The sequence below is a fragment of the Bos grunniens genome, chromosome 19, assembly GCF_055505025.1.
Source record: "Bos grunniens cultivar Pamir isolate PY7600 chromosome 19, Bosgru_T2T1.0, whole genome shotgun sequence".
In the NCBI taxonomy this organism is placed as follows: Eukaryota; Metazoa; Chordata; class Mammalia; order Artiodactyla; family Bovidae; genus Bos; species Bos grunniens.
This window is the reverse complement of record NC_141183.1, coordinates 28,829,648-28,849,942: the sequence shown is the minus strand read 5'-3', so window position 1 is coordinate 28,849,942 and position 20,295 is coordinate 28,829,648. Positions and strand designations below refer to the sequence as shown.

At 55.1% G+C, this 20,295-nt stretch overlaps 1 protein-coding gene across 16 annotated transcripts in view; it reads left to right on the top strand.

Moving 5' to 3' along the window:
* TOM1L2 (target of myb1 like 2 membrane trafficking protein) overlaps positions 1 to 20,295 on the top strand; it is a 71,863-nt gene that overhangs the window by 35,178 nt on the left and 16,390 nt on the right. For 6 of the 16 annotated variants that reach the window (XM_086358440.1, XM_086358437.1, XM_086358435.1 and 3 more), the window contains exons 2-7: positions 4,361 to 4,544; positions 8,424 to 8,502; positions 11,900 to 12,049; positions 13,779 to 13,913; positions 14,816 to 14,950; positions 15,687 to 15,803. In XM_086358440.1, the coding sequence (XP_086214566.1) occupies positions 4,361 to 4,544; positions 8,424 to 8,502; positions 11,900 to 12,049; positions 13,779 to 13,913; positions 14,816 to 14,950; positions 15,687 to 15,803 (800 nt within the window). The remainder of the gene's footprint in view (positions 1 to 4,360; positions 4,545 to 8,423; positions 8,503 to 11,899; positions 12,050 to 13,778; positions 13,914 to 14,815; positions 14,951 to 15,686; positions 15,804 to 20,295) is intronic. The other 10 variants (XM_086358445.1, XM_086358443.1, XM_086358438.1 and 7 more) reach the window with 3 other exon arrangements.

Sequence of the window (20,295 nt, the reverse complement as noted above, 5' to 3'; positions counted from 1 at the left end):
CACCAGGATTTATTTATCTTTGGTTTTGACAATTTATGTGGTAACAGAAATGAGCCTGAACTTGGCGTCCTCTGGCCTGGGGAGGGAGCCAATGGGTGTGGCCACAGTTGGAGGGCAATCAGATCCAGCTTGGTCCCATGGCGGGAGTTCTTTTATGAGGAAAGGAAGCCGAGAAGCGCTTTGAGCTCCTTTGTCAGCCTTCCCTGCTTCTTCTGTCTCAGCCGAGCCAAATACCCACAGTTGTATGTCTGTGGCATTTCCAGCAAAATGAAAATAAAGAGGCATTCTTCTGAGGTCGATTCTTTATAATCAAAAGGAGCCTCTATCTTTTGCTGGAAACTCAGAGCCCAGTGATTGAATAGAGGGTGCTGACCCCGAGGAGAGGTTCTCACGCCTCTGACCCCCTTCCTGGTGGTGGGGAGGAGGGGTGGGGAGGTTCACTGATGGAAGTTTCCTCTGTCAGGCCTCCAAGACAGTGTCCCCTGGCCCTGCCAGTGTCCCTTGTTCTCTCTTCCTGAGTCTGTGTGTGACACATGCTGAGATGGGACAGACCACAGGCGGACGGTGGCCCTTTGGCCAGCTGGTCTGTCCCCTCACTGGCTCCGAAGGGTAGCAGGTGAGCTGCTTTACTAGGAGGCTGCAGAGGCCCTGCTGTGTGTGACCCCAGGTCGGGGGGTCCCCTCCTCTAGGGGTAGGCCCTTCAGAGATCCGAGTGGCAGAGTGAGCAGGGGGCAAGGGTCTCGTCACGGACTCTCCAAACGTTGCCTCGCGCTGCCCTCGCCTCACACGGCCTCTGCGTCCAGTCTTTCCGGCTCCGGACTGGATGTTGCTTTGGCCGTTCTGCCTGGGTGCCTGCCCCAGCCCCACCCCCATGACGATGTCCCCTGAGGGCCCAGCAGTGCTGCTTGCGGCTGGGTGGCATGGCCTCTCCTCCGTCCTGACCTTTGCCTCTCTTCACAGGCCCCTGGCTCCTCCTCCCTTCCTCCCTCCCCATGCTTTCCTCCCCCAGTGAGGTGCCTGTGTGCGTGCTCAGTCGTGTCTGACTCTCTGTGACCTCACAAACTGTAGCCCACCAGCCTCCTCTGTCCGTGGGATTTCCCAGGCAAGAATACTGGGGTGGGTTGCCATTTCCTTCCTCAAGGCGATCTTCCCGACCCAGGGTTGGAACCCACGTCTCCTGTTTCTCCTGCATTGCAGGCAAATTCTTTACTGCTGAGCCACCGGGGAAAGCCCCCCTAGAGGAGGGGGATTCATCAAATGCTGCCTCTGCTGCAGCCAGGTGACACCATGGGCCCTAGTGAAGGGCCCCTGGCCCCCACCCAGCGCCCCGCACACAGGGCCTCATCCAGCCACTCTCGCCCCTGGGGTGGGCTTGCTCCTTTTGTGGGGTGGGGAGTCTTTGGGTGTCAAGGATGACGAGTAAAGAGTGTGAAGAGGTTGAGGATACTTGCTTTTTGGTAAAGACTGAAGCAGTGAGGATCATCCACACACACCACAGGCCAGGGCACTGATGTCTGGAGCTGTGGCCGGGTTCCTGGAGTGTGGTGACTGCTGTCAATGGAGCGTGAGCTCTGGGCTGCATGTGCAGGACAAGCGTGCCTTCCCCGCAGCTGTGTCCAGTGGAACCAGCCGCTTCCAGTGTGCACAGAGGTCGTGGGGTTCACACTGTCAGTGGACGTACATGTTGTATGAAGTTTTTGTTAGTTAAAGAGGCTGGTGACTGTCTTGACTGTCTCTCTGGAGAACTAAACAGTTTGGACAGGGCAGCGTTGGGTCCAAACTCATGGTGCTGACAGCTGGGGCCCCATCAGCAAGTGCCCAGGCATTAGACAGACAGACCCAAGACCAGATGTCAGTGCCTGTTCAGCTGTGTGATCCTGGCTAGTGTCTCAACCTCTCTGAGCCTTGCTTCCTCTAAATATGGGAGAGAATACTGCTTGCCCTAGGATTTTAAAAAAACGTGTTAAAATAGGTATAACAAAATGTGCCATTCTAACCACCCTTAAGTATTAAACGCATTCATGTGGTCGTGCACCCACTCTCTGGACCTTTATCATCAACTCTGTCCCCAGTTCAGTAGTAACTCCCTACTCCCTCCCCTATCCCCTGGCACCCACCATTCTACTTTCTATGTATGAATTTGATTGCTTTAGGAACCTCCCATAAGGGGAATCATGCAGTATTTGTCTTTTTGTGTCTGGCTTATTTCACTGAGCATAATTCCCTGGAGGTCCCCTCATCTTGGAGCAGGTGTCAGAATTCCTTCCTTTTTAAGGCTAAGTAATATTCCTCTGTGTGAATCTGCACATTCTGTTTATCTGTCATCTGTGTCTGGACACCTGGGTTGCTCCCTGGCTGTTAGGAATAATGCTGTTGTGAATACAAGTGTGGAAATATCTCTTTGAGGTGCTGCTGTCAGCTCTACTGGGTGTGGACCTGAAGTGGAGTTGCTGGATCATACGGTAGTTCTGTTTTCAGTTTTCTGAGAACCTGCCAAGGTTCCCACAGGGACAGCTCGTCATTTTCCATCCACACCAGCAGTGCACAAGGGTTCCAGTCTCTCCACATCCTCACCAGCATTGCTTATGTTCCTTTTTTTTTTTTTGATAACAGTCATCCTAGAGAGAGTGAAGTGATATATCATTGTGGGTTCAATTTGTATTTCCCTAATGATTAGTGATACATAGCATTTTTTTTTTCAGGGACATGTTGGCCATTTGTATATCTTTTTTAAAAATTAATTAATTAACTTGGCGTGGCAGGGCTTAGTCGTGACATTTGGAATCTTTTGTTGTGGCGTGTGGGCTTAGTTGCTCGGAGGCATGTGGGATCTTAGTTCCCGGACCAGGAATTCAACCTGCATCCCTTAAATTGCAAGGCAGATTCTTAACTTCTGGAACACCAGGGAAGTCCCTGTATATAGGTTTTTATTTTATTTTTGAGAAATGTCTGTTTGGGTCCTTTTGTTGTTGTTGTTCAGTCACTAAGTTTTGTCCGATTCTTGGCAACCCCATGAACTGCAGCCCACCAGGCTTCTCTGTCCTTCACTATCTCCCAGAGTGTGCTCAAATTAATGTCCATTGAGTCGGTGATGCCATCCAACCATCTCATTGTCTGCTGCCCTCTTCTCCTTTTGCCTTCAATCTTTCCCAGCATCAGAGTCTTTTCCAATGAGTCGGCTCTTGGCATCAGGTGGCCAAAGTACTGGAGCTTCAGCATCAGTCCTTCCAATGAATATTCAGGACTGATTTCCTTTAGGATAGACTGGTTTGATCTCCTTGCTGTCCAAGGAACTCTCAAGAGTCTTCTCCAACACCACAGTTCAAAAGCATCACTTCTTCAGCCGTCAGCCTTCTTTGTGGTCCAACTCTCACATTCATACATGACTAGCAGGAAAACCATAGCTTTTACTATACAGATCTTTGTCAGCAAAGTGATGTCTCTGCTTTTTAAGACATTGTCTAGGTTTGTCATAGCTTTCCTTGCAAGGAGCAAGCGTCTTTTACTTTCATGGCTGCAGTCACCATTCCCAGTGATTTTGGAGCCTAAGAAAATAAAGTCTGTCACTGCTTCCACTTTTCCCCCTTCTATTTGTCATGAAGTGATGGGACTGGATGCCTTTGCCCATTTTTAAATTGGGGTTTTTGTTGTGTTTGAGTTGTAAGAGTTCTTTGTTTATCCTAAAAAAATATTAGCTCCTTATCAGCTTTGCAGATATTTTCTAACATTCTGAACATATGTTACTCTGTTTTTACTCTGTTGATTGTGTCCTTTAATGGCCAGAAATGTTTACATTTTTATGCAGTCCAGTTTATCTGTTTTTTCTTCTGTTGCCTGTGCTTTTGGTGTCATATCCACGAATGAAATTATTGCCACATACAATATTATGTGGGCTTCCCAGGTGGTGTAGAACCCATCTGCCAATTCAGGTGATGTAAGAGATGAGGGTTTGATCCCTGGGTCAAGAAGATCCCCTGGAAGAGGGCATGGCAACCCACTCCAGTATTCTTGCCTGGAGAATCCCACGGACAGGGGAGCCTGGCAGGCTATAGTCCATGGGATCGCAGAGAGTCGGAGATTACTGAAGTGCCTTAGCACCCACACACTGACATCATGAAGCCCTCCCCCTGCATTTTCTTCTAAGAATTCCAGCGCCTGGGAGTTTAGTGACTGAAGGACAGTATTGGGGGTCACCCCTTGACCCCCTGTCCCAGGTGTTCTCTCGGAAACAGCCCTAGAGCTGCTATTGGCTCAGCCCATCTGCTTGAGGGGGCAGTGGGGTGCATCCGGTCCCCACTCTTTTCTGCCAGGCCCCTTATTCCAGGAGAAATGTAAAGCAGCTTTCTTTCTGAATTTGCAGAAAAGGCAACAGATGGCTCCCTGCAGAGCGAGGACTGGACATTGAACATGGAGATCTGCGACATCATCAATGAGACGGAGGAAGGGTGCGTGTCCCCTCTGCCCTCTGGGCAGGTGGCCTGTCGACCATGGAGTCCCACCTGGCAATGCTCGGATGCTCCGCCCTCCCGCCGGCGCCCCCAAAGGTGCTGCTGGAGTCAGAGCAGTGACCCCCTCTTTAATAACCTGCTTTTAATCACAAGTGAAAATGAAGTTGCCTGGTTACTGAGTCCCCTGCAGCCGATCCTCCCTCCCCCTCTGCAGCCCTGGGCTGTCTCTGCCCTGCTTTGCTGGACTGGATGGAGCCCCGTGAAGAAGAGAGCCCTCAGGGTGTTTAGTGGGCGGTGGAGCAGGGAAGACCTGCCAGGCCCAGGCGCCCCCACCCCTGTAACGCCTGGTCTGTTCTGCTGCTGTGTTTACATCCTCTTCTGCATCACAGCTGCATTCTGCATGCACTTCTTCCAAATTCGTTGGTCTTTGACTCTCTATCTGCACCATAAAAATGGAATTTATGGTAGTAGCACCCTCATCAACCACCTCCAGACCTGGGCAGCTCCAGCCCTTGCCCTGAGCTCTGTCCTTACTGGCTTTGCCATGTGGAGGCTGGGGACCAGCCTTCTGATTTCACTAAACAAATATTTTCTGAGTGACCACCTCATACTCAGCCCCAGGGGACAAACAGACTCCCTCGCTCGGCGCTGACATTCCAGAGCAGGGAGGCAGGCCGTGAACAAGACACCCTGGTCAGCTGGTGACTCAACTGTGCAGAGCTGAGCTGGGGAGGAGAGGGCAGTGACCACTTGTGCACAGTCACCGAGGAGGCTGGGAGGCAACGGGGGCGAGGGGCTGCCCCTGCCCTGGGCCCCCACCCTGTATCCGGCCCTGGTTCTGCCAGCCTGTGCAACGGGGCCAGCCCCTTTGAGTGTTGAGGAAGCTGAAGCTTGCCCTGGTTGGCCCTCGCCCAAGGTTAGCACAGTTTGGAAGGGCAGATGCAGGACGCAAGCCCTGCTGACTGGCTCCAGCCCGGAAACTCTGGGTATGCTTCCTTCATTTATTCAGAGCTCACCTGGCAGGTTGGGGTCCTGGTGGGCACAGGTTTGATGTGCTCTTCCACAGGCCCCTTGCTGGGCTTGCCCTGATGCCCAGCCTAAGGTAACCTCCAGCCTGGGGCATTGTGTAGCCACCCCTGGTGCCCTGGGCCCTTGGTCACTAAGCAGCAGTGCCTGGCAGAATAATAACCCCTAACCCGGATGTCTTAGATCCTGTTTCCCAGGCATCCCTGGACTACTAGTCAGGTGCAGGCACCTGGGTTTGATGAATGCTCCCAGAAGAGTCTCATGGTGGTTCTGGTGAGGATCATGGTCATTTTTATGACCATCTCGGACCTTCCCCAGCTCACAGAGTCCTTGTGCCCAGCCTCTACGCTGGAGGAGCCCAATAACTGCAGTGGAGCAAGGGAACAGCTAGGAGGGGTGGCAGGAAGGGAGTGGGGGCATCCAGGGTATGAAGGGGGTGCAGCCTCGTCCTCCTGGGAGACAGGGAGGAAACAGCTCAGAAGCAGCAGTCCTGGTGCCGAAGGACCAGATGTCTTCAGGATGACTAGAGGAGCGTGGGGTCTGTGGAGACTCTGGGGAGGCCAGCTCCTGTGGCCCCAATCTGTCCCCCAGAAGCTGCCGGGTACGGTATCCCCTTCCTGCTCTCAGCCTCTGGGTCCCCGCTCTCCTGCTCCTGGCTCATGGCTGATCTGCTACTGCAGGGAGCTGTGTGGGGCCCCCGACAGGACTTGGATCCTATCTCCAGGCTTCTCCCTGGGAGAAGGGTAAATAATACTTGCCTTTGTGCTCCCTCTCAGGCAGCACCTTCCCTCTAAGTTGGGAGCTACAGCATCTCTGATTTCCCTCCATTCATCCCCCATTGGGAGCTTGTGTGCTGTGCTCCCTGAGCCGCAAGTGAGTGCAGCCCTGGGTGGCTCTACCCATTTAGTGCTCCGTGGAAGTTCAAGGGGAGGGGATGAGACTCTACTTGATGGAGCCTTTGAGACAGGAGAAATCAATCACACTCCTGGCCTGAGGCCATGGAGCTCCACCAGCTCAGGTCCACAAAGTCCTCAAAAGCAAGAGCTTGTCAAGTCCCTTTTTGCAGAAATCAGCACCTCTTGTAGGAACTGCTGCCACATTGCACACACCTCCAGCAGGGCCTCTCCCCAGGGCAGTGCTGCTGCAGCCACACAGACACAGCACACACACACAATAAACAGACACACAAGAGCACACACACAGCACATACAGGACACACACTGCACACACATGAGCACACACAGCACACAGAGCACATACATACGAGCACACACGGCACACTGCACACACACAAGAGCATACACACAGCACACACATACACAGCACACACAACACACAGGAGCACACACAGGGCACACACTGCACACACACAGGAGCACACACAGTGCACACACATGAGCACACGGCACACACTGCACACATACACACACTGCACACACGAGCACACACAGCACACACATACAAGCACACAGCACACAAACACAAGGGCACACACACACAAGAGCACCCACAGGGCACACGCACACACTGCACACATGCACGAGCACGCACACACAATACACACAAGAGCACACACAGGGCACACTCAGTGTGTGCACCCTACACACATACACATACACTGCACACACACAAGAACACATACACAGCACACATACACACAGGGCACACACATGCACTGTGTGCACACACACAAGGGCACACACATGCACTGTGTGCACACACTACGCACAAGAGCACACACAGAACACACACACACCTCCGACAGGGCCCTTCCCCGGGAGCAGAGGACTCCTGTGGGCAGCCTGACTGCAGGCTGGTGTGTGTGGTTCCTTCTGGAAGCCTCTGCTTTCTGTCTAACTGGGCTAATTGGCAGAGCTGCTCCCTCCCCTCCCCCAGCTTTCTCACACACTTTAAAAGGACATTTTTGTTTGGCAAGTAGGTAACAAATATTTCTGAACTATCAAGATAGGAGGGCCCCAGTTTAGACCTAGATTATGCTGACCTGCAGGTGGGAGCCCAGTTCTGACAGCAGAGGGCAGGGGCTCCTGAGAGAAGGTGATGTGGTGCTGGGGGTGGGGGTTTCATGCCCAGGTCACTCCTGGCACCACGGCTTTGCTGAATCCTGGCTGAGAGTAAATGACACAATGTGTTAGACACAGGGCTGCACCCAGTACATGCCCTCCTGGGCAGGGTGGGGACCCACCTCCCAGCCATGTCCGAGGTGTCAGGAAGAGTGTGTCCTGGACGGTCAGCATATGATGCAGCCGTGTCAGCTGGAGGCCCTGCAGTTTTGCCCCAGGAAGCCTGGTCAGATCTGGAGCCTCAAACCCACAACTTCTGGACTTTTGAGCAGACTTACTTCAGTTTTCTCAGGGAGAAAGGTGCTCCCCGGAGCCAGAGGCTGGACATCCAGGCCTGTGCAGGGACTTGGCCAGGTTCCCTTCTTGAGCCCACCTGCCAGCCGGCTGGTCATTCCTCTGGAAGAACCATGCTTGCACATGATGCAGAATTCAAGGAGGCCGGAGCCTGCGTGTGACCCCAGGAACAGTCCCTGCTCCTCAGCCCCACGCCCTTCCTGGGGCAGATCCCTCCAGGGTCCCCTCCCTGTGGACATCGGACATGTGTGCTGGGTGCTCCTTGTCCTTCCGAGCTCATGTGGCAGCGTCCCCTCTGCCCGGCTCTGCAAACGATGCTGGTCCTTATCTTTGGACCTGTGTGAGGAGCTTCTGCGTTCCTCAGTGCAGCTGCATGGTACTCCATTGTGTAGAGAAGCATGGTTTAATTTAACCTGATTCACGTTGATGGGCATTTCATTTGTCTGCAATCTTTCTCGTTTACAAACGGGCAGTGGCAAATAAGGTCATGTAAATGCTGTTGACACTATGGCCCTGACTCTGCAGGGTGGTGCCCAGGCAGGATTGGCAGGGTCTGCACTTGTCTCTTCTCTAGGCCCAAGGACGCCATTCGGGCCCTGAAGAAGCGGCTCAACGGGAACCGGAACTACCGGGAGGTGATGCTGGCACTGACTGTGAGTGCCCCTGCCCCTCTCCCAGGGTGGGAGCGTGGCCAGGAGCCTCAGCCCAGACAGCAGTGCCTCCTGCTGCTGCCCCAGTGTCTTGCCCTCTGACATGCGTGAGCCCAAGTCTGATGACATGCTAGCAGGGACGAGGCTTGGACAGCGCTGTCCAGTAGAAGCCCCCAGCAGAGAAGCCCCAGGCCTGGGCATGGGTCCCTGTTGTTCACCAGTCTGCCAGGGGACACTGAGGCCAGCTGCTCCTCTGGGGTCAGCTCCCTCCCTGTGAGAGTGCCAGCTCCCCCTGAGCACCTGCCCAGATGTTATACACTTTCCAGAAACCTTCCCAAGTAGGTTTCCTCATCTGCTTTTAAGGATGAAGAAACGGGCTTGGAGAGGCCCCAGATTTGCCCAGACATCACAGCTAGTGAGGTGCCGACTGGATTAAGGGGTAAAAACAACATCGCTGCAGAGGGTCTTGGGAAAATCAGCAAGTGACTCCTTTCAGGAAAGAACAGACCAGATTTTTGCCTGTCCTTGAGATGTCAGAGGGCTTCCCAGGTGGCACTAGTGGTAAAGAACCCCACTGCCAGTGCCAGAGACATAAGAGATACAGGTTTGATTCCTGGATCAGGAAGATCCCCTGGAGAAGGAAAAGGCAACCCACTCCAGTATTCTTGCCTGGAGAATCCCAAGCACAGAGGAACCTGGTGGGCTATAGTCCATAGGGTTGCAATGAGTCAGATACCACGGAAGCAACTTAGCATGCACATAAGATGTCAGAAAATTAAAAGGGATGGCTTCCAGTGTTATCTCTGTCTGGCAACCTAACATTTTTTCAAATGTGGTTAAAAACCTGCCTGCTGACGCAGGGAACCGGAGAAGGCAATGACAACCCACTCCAGTATTCTTGCCTGGAAAATCCCATGGACGGAGGAGCCTGGTGGGCTGCAGTCCATGGGGTCTCGAAGAGTCGGACACAACTGAGCGACTTCACTTTCACTTTTCACTTTCATGCATTGGAGAAGGAAATGGCAACCCACTCCAGTGTTCTTGCCTGGAGAATCCCAGGGATGGAGGAGCCTGGTGGGCTGCCGTCTATGGAGTCGCACAGAGTCGGACACGACTGAAGCACCTTCACAGCAGCAGCAGCAATGCAGGGAACACAGATGTGCCACGGGGCAGCTAAGCCTGTGTGCCACCACTCCTGAGCCTATGAGCTTGGTGCTGAAGCCCGAGCACCGAGAGCCTGTGCTCTGCAGCAAAAGAAGCCTGCTCCGTGCAACTAGAAAGAGCCCCGTGCACAGCAAGAGACCCAGAGCAGCCAAAATAAATACATAAGTAGCTTCCGAGTGTGCACCGCAGTACTGTAGGTTATAGTCACCACGTTCTCTGGACCCAAGAACTCACCCACCTCACCACTGAGACATACCCTTCACCAACCTTACCCCATCTCCTCCACCCCCAGCCCTTGGCATCCACTGTCCTAACTCTCTGTTTCTGAGTTTGGAGTTTTTAGATTCCACCTGTAAGTCATATCGTACATTATTTGTGTCTGATTTATTTCACTTAGCCTAATACCCTTGAGAATCATCCCTGTTGTTGCAGAGGGCAGGATTCCCTTCTGTTTATGGCTGAATAATCTCCCTGTGTGTGTGTGTCTGTGTCCCGTTTGATTTTCTTCGTGCATTCATCCATCAGTGGACACTTAGGTTGTCTCCATGTCTTGGCTGTTGTGAGCAAGGCAGCTGTGAGCATTGGGGTGCGTGTGTCTCTCTGATAACCTGAAAGCATTTCCTTTGGATGTCCACCCAGGAGCGGGATTGCTGATCACTCCGACTGAATCAGCTTAGCAGTAGCAGGACCCTCCTGTCTGCTCTCTGTGGTGGTGGCACCAGTTTACATTCCCACTAGCAGTGCACAAGGGTTCCCTTCTCTCCACACCCACACCAACACATACCTCTTTTGTCCTCAACATTCCTCAGATATTTCAATAGAATTTAGATTTTTCTTAAACTTTTTTCAGATAAAACAAACAAACAAAAAATGCAATGTTAAGAACCACTTAATAAACTCACAACTTGAAAAATTAGATAGAGACTTCGCTGGTGGTCCAGTGGCTAAGACTCCACACTCCCAATGCAGGGGCCCCGGCTTCGATCCCTGGTCAAGGAACTAGATCCCTCGTGCCACAACTAAGACCCGGTGCAGTCAAATAAATAAATATATTTTTTAATTAGGCAACAGATAAGGTGTGAGGTGATAGCTCATTGTGGTTTTTTTCCCCTTTAGCCACGGACTTTATTATTTGAATATTTGCAGCTTTCATTCTATACACAAGTTTCTTACAAAACTCTACATTCCATCTTGCTCAGTCACTTGACTCTCCATTTTATGCCACCTTTTCATGAAGGGATATTTCCCCAAATCACCATCTGTCTGATTGTGTATTTGTTGTTGTTCAGTCACTAAGTCGTGTCCGACTCTTTGCAACCCCATGGCCCATGGCCCTCCAGGCTCCTCTGTCCATGGGATGTCCCAGGCAGGAATACTGGAGCGGGTTGTCATTTTCTTCTCCATCATTGTGGTTCTGAGTTGCATTTTCCTAATGAGCAGTGATGTGGAGCTTCTTTTCAGGTGCCTGTTGGTCATCTGTATGCTTCTTTGGAGAAATACTTAAGTCCTTTGCCCATTTTTAAATAGGATGATTTATTTTTTTTGCTGTTGAGTGGTGTGAGTTCCTTATATACTTTTGGATATTAACACCTTATCAGATTTTATTTTGCTGATTTTTTTTTTTTTTTTTTTGCCTGCTCATGGGCCTTGGCCGCATTCTGGAAACTTCCCATGTGATTCAGGCCCTCAGGCCATGGGGAGGGGTTCACTTCTTTGGCAGAGCAGCCTGCAGTGGGCTGTGCCAGCCAGGGCCCCTTTCTTCTGCAGCTCCTGCTCTGCTAGGCTCTGGGGCCCCACTGACTCTGTCCGGGGCACTTTAAGGACCAGATGAGGGGACAAGACCCTGGCAGAGATTGCCTGTCATCTGAGGAGCTCGCTGATCTTGGAGGAGGGTGGCCCATGCCTCAAGGCAGGCAGAGATGGGGGCTCAGAGTAGGCTGCAGGCCATCCTGGCGGCTTTCTCCCATGAGGGCCCATGTCTACCAGCTATTGCTGTCCACTCAGAGGCTTGTTTCTGGGGACGCTCAGTCATTGACCCCACTGAAACCCCAGCATCCTTCTTGTGCAAGAGCTGGTGCCTTCTGACTGCTGTGTAGCCCAGGGATCCTGGCCAGCAAGGGGCACCTGTGCCTGGAGTTTGCCTCTGGAGGAGCCGGTTGGCAGGACAGTCCAGGCAGGAGGTGGCTATCTGCTGCCCCTCAGTCCCGGTGGTGACCTCTCTTCCTGCCCGCATCAGGTGCTGGAGACATGTGTGAAGAACTGCGGCCACCGCTTCCACGTGCTCGTGGCCAACCGGGACTTCATCGACAGCGTCCTGGTCAAGGTCATCTCTCCCAAGAACAGCCCCCCCACCATTGTGCAGGACAAGGTGCTTGCTCTCATCCAGGTGGGTTGGTGGCCCTGGGCCTCTCCCACCGCTTCTGTAAAGGCTCCTGGTCCCTGCCTCCCTATTGAAAGTCTGAGACCCCCACCTTGTTCTGGAAAACCCCTGCTGATTGGGTGACCCGCTCGGCCCTTGGCTGGGCCTTAGGTGTGGGCACTTGCAGGTGGCCCTAGTGGCTTGTTTGGGAAGTCTGACCCCCTCCAGACTCAGTCCCCCCCCAAACAACTTTGTCCTGTGCTCACAGCCACCCCGCATGGAGGAGAGCAGGTGGACAGATGGAGAATGAATGGGGTCCTCAGCCTTCCTTCCCAGTCCCCGCTGGCTCGTGGCCATCTCCCAAGGCCCGCATCTCCCCAGAGAGCAGCCCAGCCCCGCCCCACCCTGGGCCTGGCCAGGCTCTGTGGAGAGAGGACCTGACCCAGCAGCTGGGCACACATTGCCCTCCAGTGCCTTCAGGGGCCTGTTGATGGCTGTTGGGCAGGTGCCCTGAGGAGTGTCACCGACTGGAAGGGACAGTCGAGATCGTCAACATCACTTCTGTGGGGGGAGCCCTCCTGCAGAAGTAACGGCGGAGGCCGTGCTGGAAGTAGCCACTGCGCCCCTGTTTCTCCCCAACCTCCCTTGAGGCTGTGGGACGTTCTGAGATCCTAAAGTTTAGGTCCGAGACCAAAAGCTGGCCCGTTTTTGAAGGTGGAGTCGCAGGACTGGCTGGGTTTGAATCAGGTGGTGCAACCGGGGCAGCTGGTGGAGGCGGGGGCTCTGGGTGCTCCTCCTCTCCTGCCGGTGCTGCCTCTGTGGCCCTGCCGCCCGCCAGCGTCCAGGCCACACTGCAGTGTGGCCACCGCGGGCCATCCTGACGTGGGCGTGAAGTCCCTGCAGGTGCAGATGGGACAAGCAGACCTCGGAGGCCGGGCTCTTGGCAGCAGGGTCTGTGGTTCGTGAGACACAGTAGCCGAAGTGAGTGAGTCTCTTTGGAAACTGACCTCGCGGCTTCTGGTGGTCAGCTGGTGAGGGACAGGTCTCTGACCTTGGGTTGGCTGGAACCCTTCTGGAGTCAGGGAGGCAGCTGTGCCCTGTTCCAGTGACAGAGTTGGCAATGGAGCAGCTCTGCCTCCTCCTCTGGGCCTGTTTTGTTGGGGGTTCCTCTGGTGGTACTTCTTTTTTTGATATATTCTGTAACTTCTGAAGAACAGAATTTAAAAAAAAAATTTAACAGTTCCATGAACCAGTGATGAGTGGCAGTCTATTGAAACGTGTGTCCTTTCCTCTCTGGGTTGTCCTGATCTAACAGAACCTGGTGGCTGAGCCTCCCTGTGGACTGTCCCATGAAGGCACACGTCCCCCGACTCTGTGGGCAGCTCCTGCTTTCCTGCCCTGGCTGCAGGCACCTGCCTGTCAGACGGGTGGCCGGACAGCATGGGCTCTGGGCTCCCTGACCTACTGAGGAAGCCGGGGGTCAGCCTGGACCTCCCCATGCAGAGTGAGGAGGCCACACTCCTGTCCCCCATGGCTTGCAGCCAGTCATGGTCAGGTGTATCACCTGGGCTCAGCTCCAGGACTCGGTGGGGGAGGTGGTTTCTTGTCTCTGCTCTAAGAAGCGCCCCATGCTGGACTCGGTTTTGTGCTTTGTTTCCATCTGCATTTAGCCTGGCAGTGCTGGCAGGAGGAGCAGAGTGGCTGGGCTGCAGCCCTGAGTGTCCAGTACCACTAACAGGTCCGTCCTCCCCTCCAGGCATGGGCCGATGCCTTCCGGAGCAGCCCTGACCTCACGGGGGTTGTGCACGCCTATGAGGAGCTGAAGAGGAAGGGTGTGGAATTCCCCATGGCCGACCTGGACGCACTGTCCCCCATCCACACGCCGCAGCGGGTGAGCCTCCCAGGAGCCCACTGCAGATACTCTCTGGGTTGTTCAGCCTGTCAGCAGCTTCCTTAGAGCTCTAGGGTGTCTCTTGTTGACAATAAAGTGGTGTCAGAGGGAGACAGCTGGCTGTGGGGGCTCAGTGGCAGCAGTGTCCCCGAGTTTTCACCCCATCATGGGGGCTGTGACCCCAGGGACCAGTGAGGATGCTGTCAGGAGGTGGCTGCTCCATCCTGGGAGGGTCAGGTGCCTGCTGTGCAAGCAGGTTGTCCAGTGTGGGGACTGCATCTCCCTGGGGCCCGAGCCCCTCTGGCTCCACTTCTGCATTGCAGATGGCGAGGGGCTGATGGCCTCACTGGTCACAGGGCAAAGAAGAGCTTTCAGGCTTTTCAGGTCAGGTTAAGAGGCCATCAGGGGCTCAGAGGGAGCACAGGGACCTGGACTTTCCAGCATTTCTCGCGTGGATCCACCAGGCCCCTGGCTGTGCTTTGTGGGGTAAACAGACGTGTTTTATTTTTCGAGTAATAACAGAATGGTATTGTTCATATGATTACAGAGGACAGTCGGTAAATTGCATGATTACTATTTACATTAGTCTACTTGCAAAGGCCAAAAAGTCATCTTCTGGTACCATGTAAGGGCTCCGGAAGGGCTCCTCCATAGCAGCAGGCCCTCTGCTCAGACCCCATGGTGGTCCTGACAGAGTGAGGACAGCCAGAGCCCTCAGGCTGCGGGGTCTGCCTCTCTGGGTTGCGTGGGATGACTGTGAGGTTAGTGGGGGAAGGAGAGGTGGGGGGCGAAGGGGTCAGGCTGACATGCAGTCCTGGGCTGGGGGCAGTGTTGGGGGTCGGTGCCAGGCCAGCCGCATGGGTGACCTGGGTTGATAGAAGGCTTTGTGGTTGCCCTGCCAGAGCGTCCCGGAGGTGGACCCCGCCGCAACCACGCCCAAGTCCCAGTCGCAGCTGAGGACGAGCAGCAGCTCCTACTCAGCCCCGCAGGCCCCAGCTCTGAGCACCGCGGGCCCCATCACTGCCAATTCTGAGCAGGTACTTGTGCACTTGGGGCCACGGGTGACCTGCCAGCTGTCTGTGGTCCCCTCCCAGGAGACAGACCAGGCCTCCCTGGATGGAGCTGGAGGCGGGGCTGGGGAAATGGGAGGGGGGAAGGGGGATGGGAGTGGAAGCACATGGCCAGGGCAGGGTGGGCAGGAATCTGGCAGGAGCTGAGCTGTAAACAGTCATGACCCTGTGTGGCCTGCAGAGGCTCAGATCTACCCGGTGAGAAGGCTGTCCGCTGTGGAGGCAGAGGTGGGAGGGACCCCACCATGGCCAGCACGTGGCTTCCCTGCCCTGGGAAAAGGGAAGGTGGACACATTTGCAGGTGGATGGCCACCAAGACCCTCTCCTGATGGGCTTTCTGTGCTGGGGAGCTGGCAGTTGGGATCTGCCCCCTCCCCAGGTGGGGGCTGGAGGGGAAGGAGTGGCTCGTGCTGGCTGCTGTGGTTAGACCTTGATTCCTGGGCCAGAGTCTGCAGCTGTGAGTTTCCTGGACAAGGCCCCCAGCCCTGCAGGGACCTTGGGTGCCATGTTCACTAGCATGTGAAGGAGCAGAAACGGGCCTGAGAGGCTCGTGTCCCCTGTAGGCCCTGCTCGGCCCCCTTGCCCCATCCAGGTACTGCCCCTGGGGGCCCCAGCTGTCGGCACCCCCACGCAGGCAGACGAACGAGGCCATGTCCAGCTCACTGACCAGCCCCTGCTCCCCCACCGCCCCCCGGCCCCACAGATTGCCAGGCTGCGGAGTGAACTGGATGTTGTTCGAGGAAACACAAAAGTCATGTCCGAGATGCTAACTGAGATGGTCCCTGGGCAGGAGGACTCATCCGATCTGGAGTTGCTGCAGGTGAGGGCGTTCGGGCCGGGGTCACAGGAGGTGGCTCAGGGTTTGGGCCCATCCTCGAGAGGGACCGAGCTGGAGAAGCCCGTTAGCGGCCCCATGCATCCTGGAGCCGTCAGAGGCCAGTCCCTGGTGCTTTCTTCTTTCTTCTTAAAAACCTGTTTTCCTGGTTACAAAATGCCAGTTGTAGACTATATACCCATCGAAAAAGAAAGGAAGTTCAAAGGAGAAAATGGTTTCCTTTAATCCAGCGTCCACATATAAGCACTGTTGGTTTTGGTGAATTTTCTTTCAGACATTTTTTCTGTGTTTATTCCATATGAGGCGATAGTACGTGTATAATTTTACGTTTTGTTTTGTTCACTCAATGTTGTCACAAACGTGCAGGGACCGTCAACTCTTCCTGTTCCTAGGGGCTCCTCGTGAGACATCTGGGGTGATGCTGAGGTCCTTGGGCCAGGGTGGCTCATGTCCTTGCCCACTGGCCACCTGTAGGTCCCGGAGCCTGGCAGAAAGGGGTCTAGGAGTATGGCTGGCCACAGGGCTCCTGCCCCGTGTCCTTCCAGCCCCTGAGGACGGGGTGGGGAAGCCAGCCTAGAGGTGTTTGGGGTGTGGTCCCTGCCTGGAGGCACTCAACCATGGGCAGCCCATCTCTCTGGGCCCAGGCCCACCGGCTGTTCTCGACATGGAGTGGAGGGTCTCCCAGCTCGCCCACATGCCAGCCACGCGGCGGCCTCCACCCACGGCCTGAGGGGATCTTCCAGGCGTTACCCGAGGCTCAGGAACTGAGAGGGCCTCCTGAGGCAGTGTTGTGCTGTGTCAGCACCAAGTTCCTGCTGACCAGTCTGCAATGGGCAGAACGGAGGTCCTGGCAGCGGGCATAGTGGAACAAAGCCAACGCCAAGCAGAGAGCATGCAAGCTGTGTGTGTGTGTGTGTGTTCAAACAAGACGGCTAAGGCTGAGCAGGCAGCATGCACTCTGTGTGTGTGTGTGTGTGTGTGTGTGTGTGTTCAAATAAGACAGCTAAGGCTGAGCAGGCAGCATGCACTCTGAATGTGTGTGTGTGTGTGTGTGTGTGTGTGCGTGTGTGTGTTCAAACAAGACAGCTAAGGCTGAGCAGGAAGCATACACTCTGCGTGTGTGCATGTTCAAACAAGAGAGCCAGGGCCGACCAGACAGCATGCACTCTGCGTGTGTGTGTGTGTGTATGCATGTGTGTTCAAACAAGATGACTAAGGCTGAGCAGGAAGCATACACTCTGCATGTGTGCGTGTTCAAACAAGAGAGCCAGGGCCGACCAGACAGCATGCACTCTGCGTGTGTGTGTGCATGTACGTGTGTGTGTTCAAACAAGCCTGTCAGCCAAGACACACAGAACCTGATCTCTCGGCGTCAGCTCACAGTTTTCAAAAATAGGTTGCTTCCCATGACGTTTCCTTCCCCTCTGTTCTGCTCTGACTCCAAGCCTGCCCACTCGCTGCTGTCTTATGAACCAAACAGTAGGGATGGCCCTGGGTGCCAGTGGGAGGCTGTCCTCTTGGCATGAAAGACTCACAAGCCGGCAGCACTATGAGCAGACAGGGTCTGCTGGCTGCTGGCTGTGCCTCTCAAGCAGTCCCCGACGCCCCCCTCCTCCCTTCCCCCACAGCCAGGAGCCAGCCAGGCGGGGTCTCCCAGGGGTCAGGGCTGCACCGGACAGCAAGGCTCCACGTGGGAAAGTGCCACAGTCTGCTGGCAAAGGGTCGGGCTGGAGGGCCGCCAGACTGCTCAGGGCAGAGCTGTCCAGAGCTCACGATGGGAATAAATGCGCTTGTCATCAGCCCAAGTGTTCACACCAGCAGAAGCTGCTGCGGATTTGAGTGTAAATTGCTGGGTAGGAGGTGTAGGACACGGGAAGAGGGAGGCAGAAGGTGTCAGCGAGGCACACCACAGCAACGACCAGCATCTGGGAGGGTGACCAACGGCTTCCTGCATTTCACGAAGGACCTGTGGAGCGGCAGGAGCTGGAGCAAGGTGGGCGAGGCGAGGCTGAGTCCCCCCAGGATGGTGAGGCCAGGGCCTGGAGTAGCACAGATGCCTTTCTCTGGGCCGGAGAGACCCGCTGGCAGCTGGTCCAGCCCTGCCCTATGCTGGCCCCCTGACGGCAGCTTGCCTAGCACCCTCATTCCTGAACATCCTCAGTGACAGGCCTGGGAAGCACCTCCTCCTCCAAACACAGGATTCGGATAGCCTTTGGGAAGCAGCTCGACAGAGCAGAAGAGCCGCAGCTGAGGGGTGCCCGGGTCCCTTTCCAGGAGCTCGTGACTTGGAGCCTGGAGTAATCGCTGCCCTGGCAAAGGACTGGAAAGCAGCTGAAAAGTCACCAGCATAGGGCCAGGCGCAGCTTGTCAGAGCCAGTGGGGCTGTGCATGCTTGTTCATTCACGTCCAATCCCTGCCTGCGGCCCCACCAGCTGAGCATCACGAATTCATCTCCTGTGGGGCAGGTCCTTCACTGCTGTGGTCGGCTGCCCTCCCTTGCTGGTGTTTCTCAGCAGGAGGCAGTGCTGGGGAACCTCCATCTTCCTTGAGAGCTCTCTAGCCATGTCTCCTGGCTGCGCGTGGGCTCCAGGTCTGGGCCTGAAACCTGAGGCTCTGCCTCTGTCTGCTAGAGCTTGGCCCTCAGTCGCACTCGGGAGTCCAGCCTTTGGAATCCTTGGGATCCCGGTGCTGACAGCCACACCCCTGCTGCCCCCAGACCAGCCTCTGTAGCTTTGTCTGCAGTTAGCGATAATATTTAATTAATCCAATGGCGTCCAGAACAGGCATTCCTTCACAGCTGTCCCCCAGCTCCTGGAAGGCTCCTGTTAGAAGCCCTGCCCCACGTTGTCTCTTCAAATAGTAGATGGTTTATCTTGCTTCTTGCGTCTCATTTCAATAGAAGCCTAGATGGCCAGGACCATTTTCTCCAGAGAAACCTAGTTGACTATGTGTTCAGCTTCATTATTCCCCTCTTGTCGTCAACAAAGACTTTCTCTTCCTCCGTCTCCTCTGCAGCTGCAGAGCGCAGATCTGCAGGACCCCATTCCCTGTTCCTGGGAACCCAGCAAGATGATTAAAAGGTTGTTCTGCAATGTGGGGATGAGAGTGTCCCTTAAAGAGAAGATGAAGGTGTGGGGATTAATTAGACAGGAAAAGGATATTTTGCCAGGTGCTCTGATGGATGGAGGGCGTTTGCACCAAGAGTGGTGACCAGCTGTTCACCCCGCTGTTGAGAACCAGACCCAGGAGGCCAGACAGAGACTGTCTGCGGTGAGGACATTCCTGTCTAAGCTAGGGCCGGTGGCAGGCTCTGGTCGCCTTGTCTCAGCTCAGGACCGGAAGAAGGTGCCTGTCTGGGTGGCGTGGAGCTGGAGGGAGGCAGGAAGGTCTGCCTGGAGCCGCTGCGTCTGGCTGTGGATGATCGCTTGGAGGCCCTGAGGGTGGCCGGCGGGTGTCCATGGTGGCACAAATCTTTATGCTGTGGTCTTTCTTACTTATACAATCTCTCTCTTTTTTTCCTTTGTAATTTTTTAAGATAATAACTTAAAAATTTGAAGCAAGGAGAAGGTAAAACTTTCTCTGTGCAGAGACCCCAAGAGGCCCCTGATCTGGGTCCATGTGTAGGTGAAGCTCCATGAAGGGCCCCTGGGCGCTGGCGCAGGTGTGGCGCATCCAAGGCCCTGCCAGTGGGTTGGGGGCTGTCTTGCCCCCTCCGCTTCAGCGGAAGGCCACAGGAGCCATGCACCAGTGCACAGCTTTGGGTCTCCTTCAGAAATCATCTAGTGCCTCTCAAATGCTCTGTAGGGTCAGGGAACCCTTCTCCAAGAGTAAAACTGTACAGAGACCTCTAGCATATTAAACAGGTGAAAGCAGATGACGCACCCTGGCTGTCGTGGCCGGGGCCAGAACCCTGGGTAGTGGGCAGGGGGCATGGGAGGGCTCTGGGCAGAGCTTCACCTCTTCTTCCACCCGCTTCCCGCCCCGGACAGCTGAGGGTCAGGACTGCTTGCTGTAGTCCTGACACCCCACAGGGGCTGGGCTCCTGGGGAGACTGACTGCAGTCCCGCCTTCTCCAGGCCGGTGCTGTCCCTTCTTCAGGCAGGTGTGCCGGGTGCTGGAGCCGCTGCCTGCAGTCCGCGGAGGGGCTTGTTCTGCTTGAGCTTGTGGCGCCTCCGCTGGGGTGGGTGGGAGCCTGGCTTTGCTAACTAGAGGTGGGGGGTGGTGGCTGGGGGCGTGCTGGAGGCGCTGAGTCGGGGTGTGTTCACAGCGCACAAGCAGTCTTGGCTGGTGCCCAGAAAGCGTTGAGATGCGTGGGGATAGAGAATGGGGCAGCCTGTCCCAAGTGATGGGGTGGCGTCTGTCATGTTCTGTTGAAGAGAGGAAGCAACTGCAGGGAATCGTGTTCTCAGGTTTTACAAGCGGTCTGTGTAAAGTTGTTCTCCGCACACAGCAGAGCGCACGCTAGAACGCTTGTTCA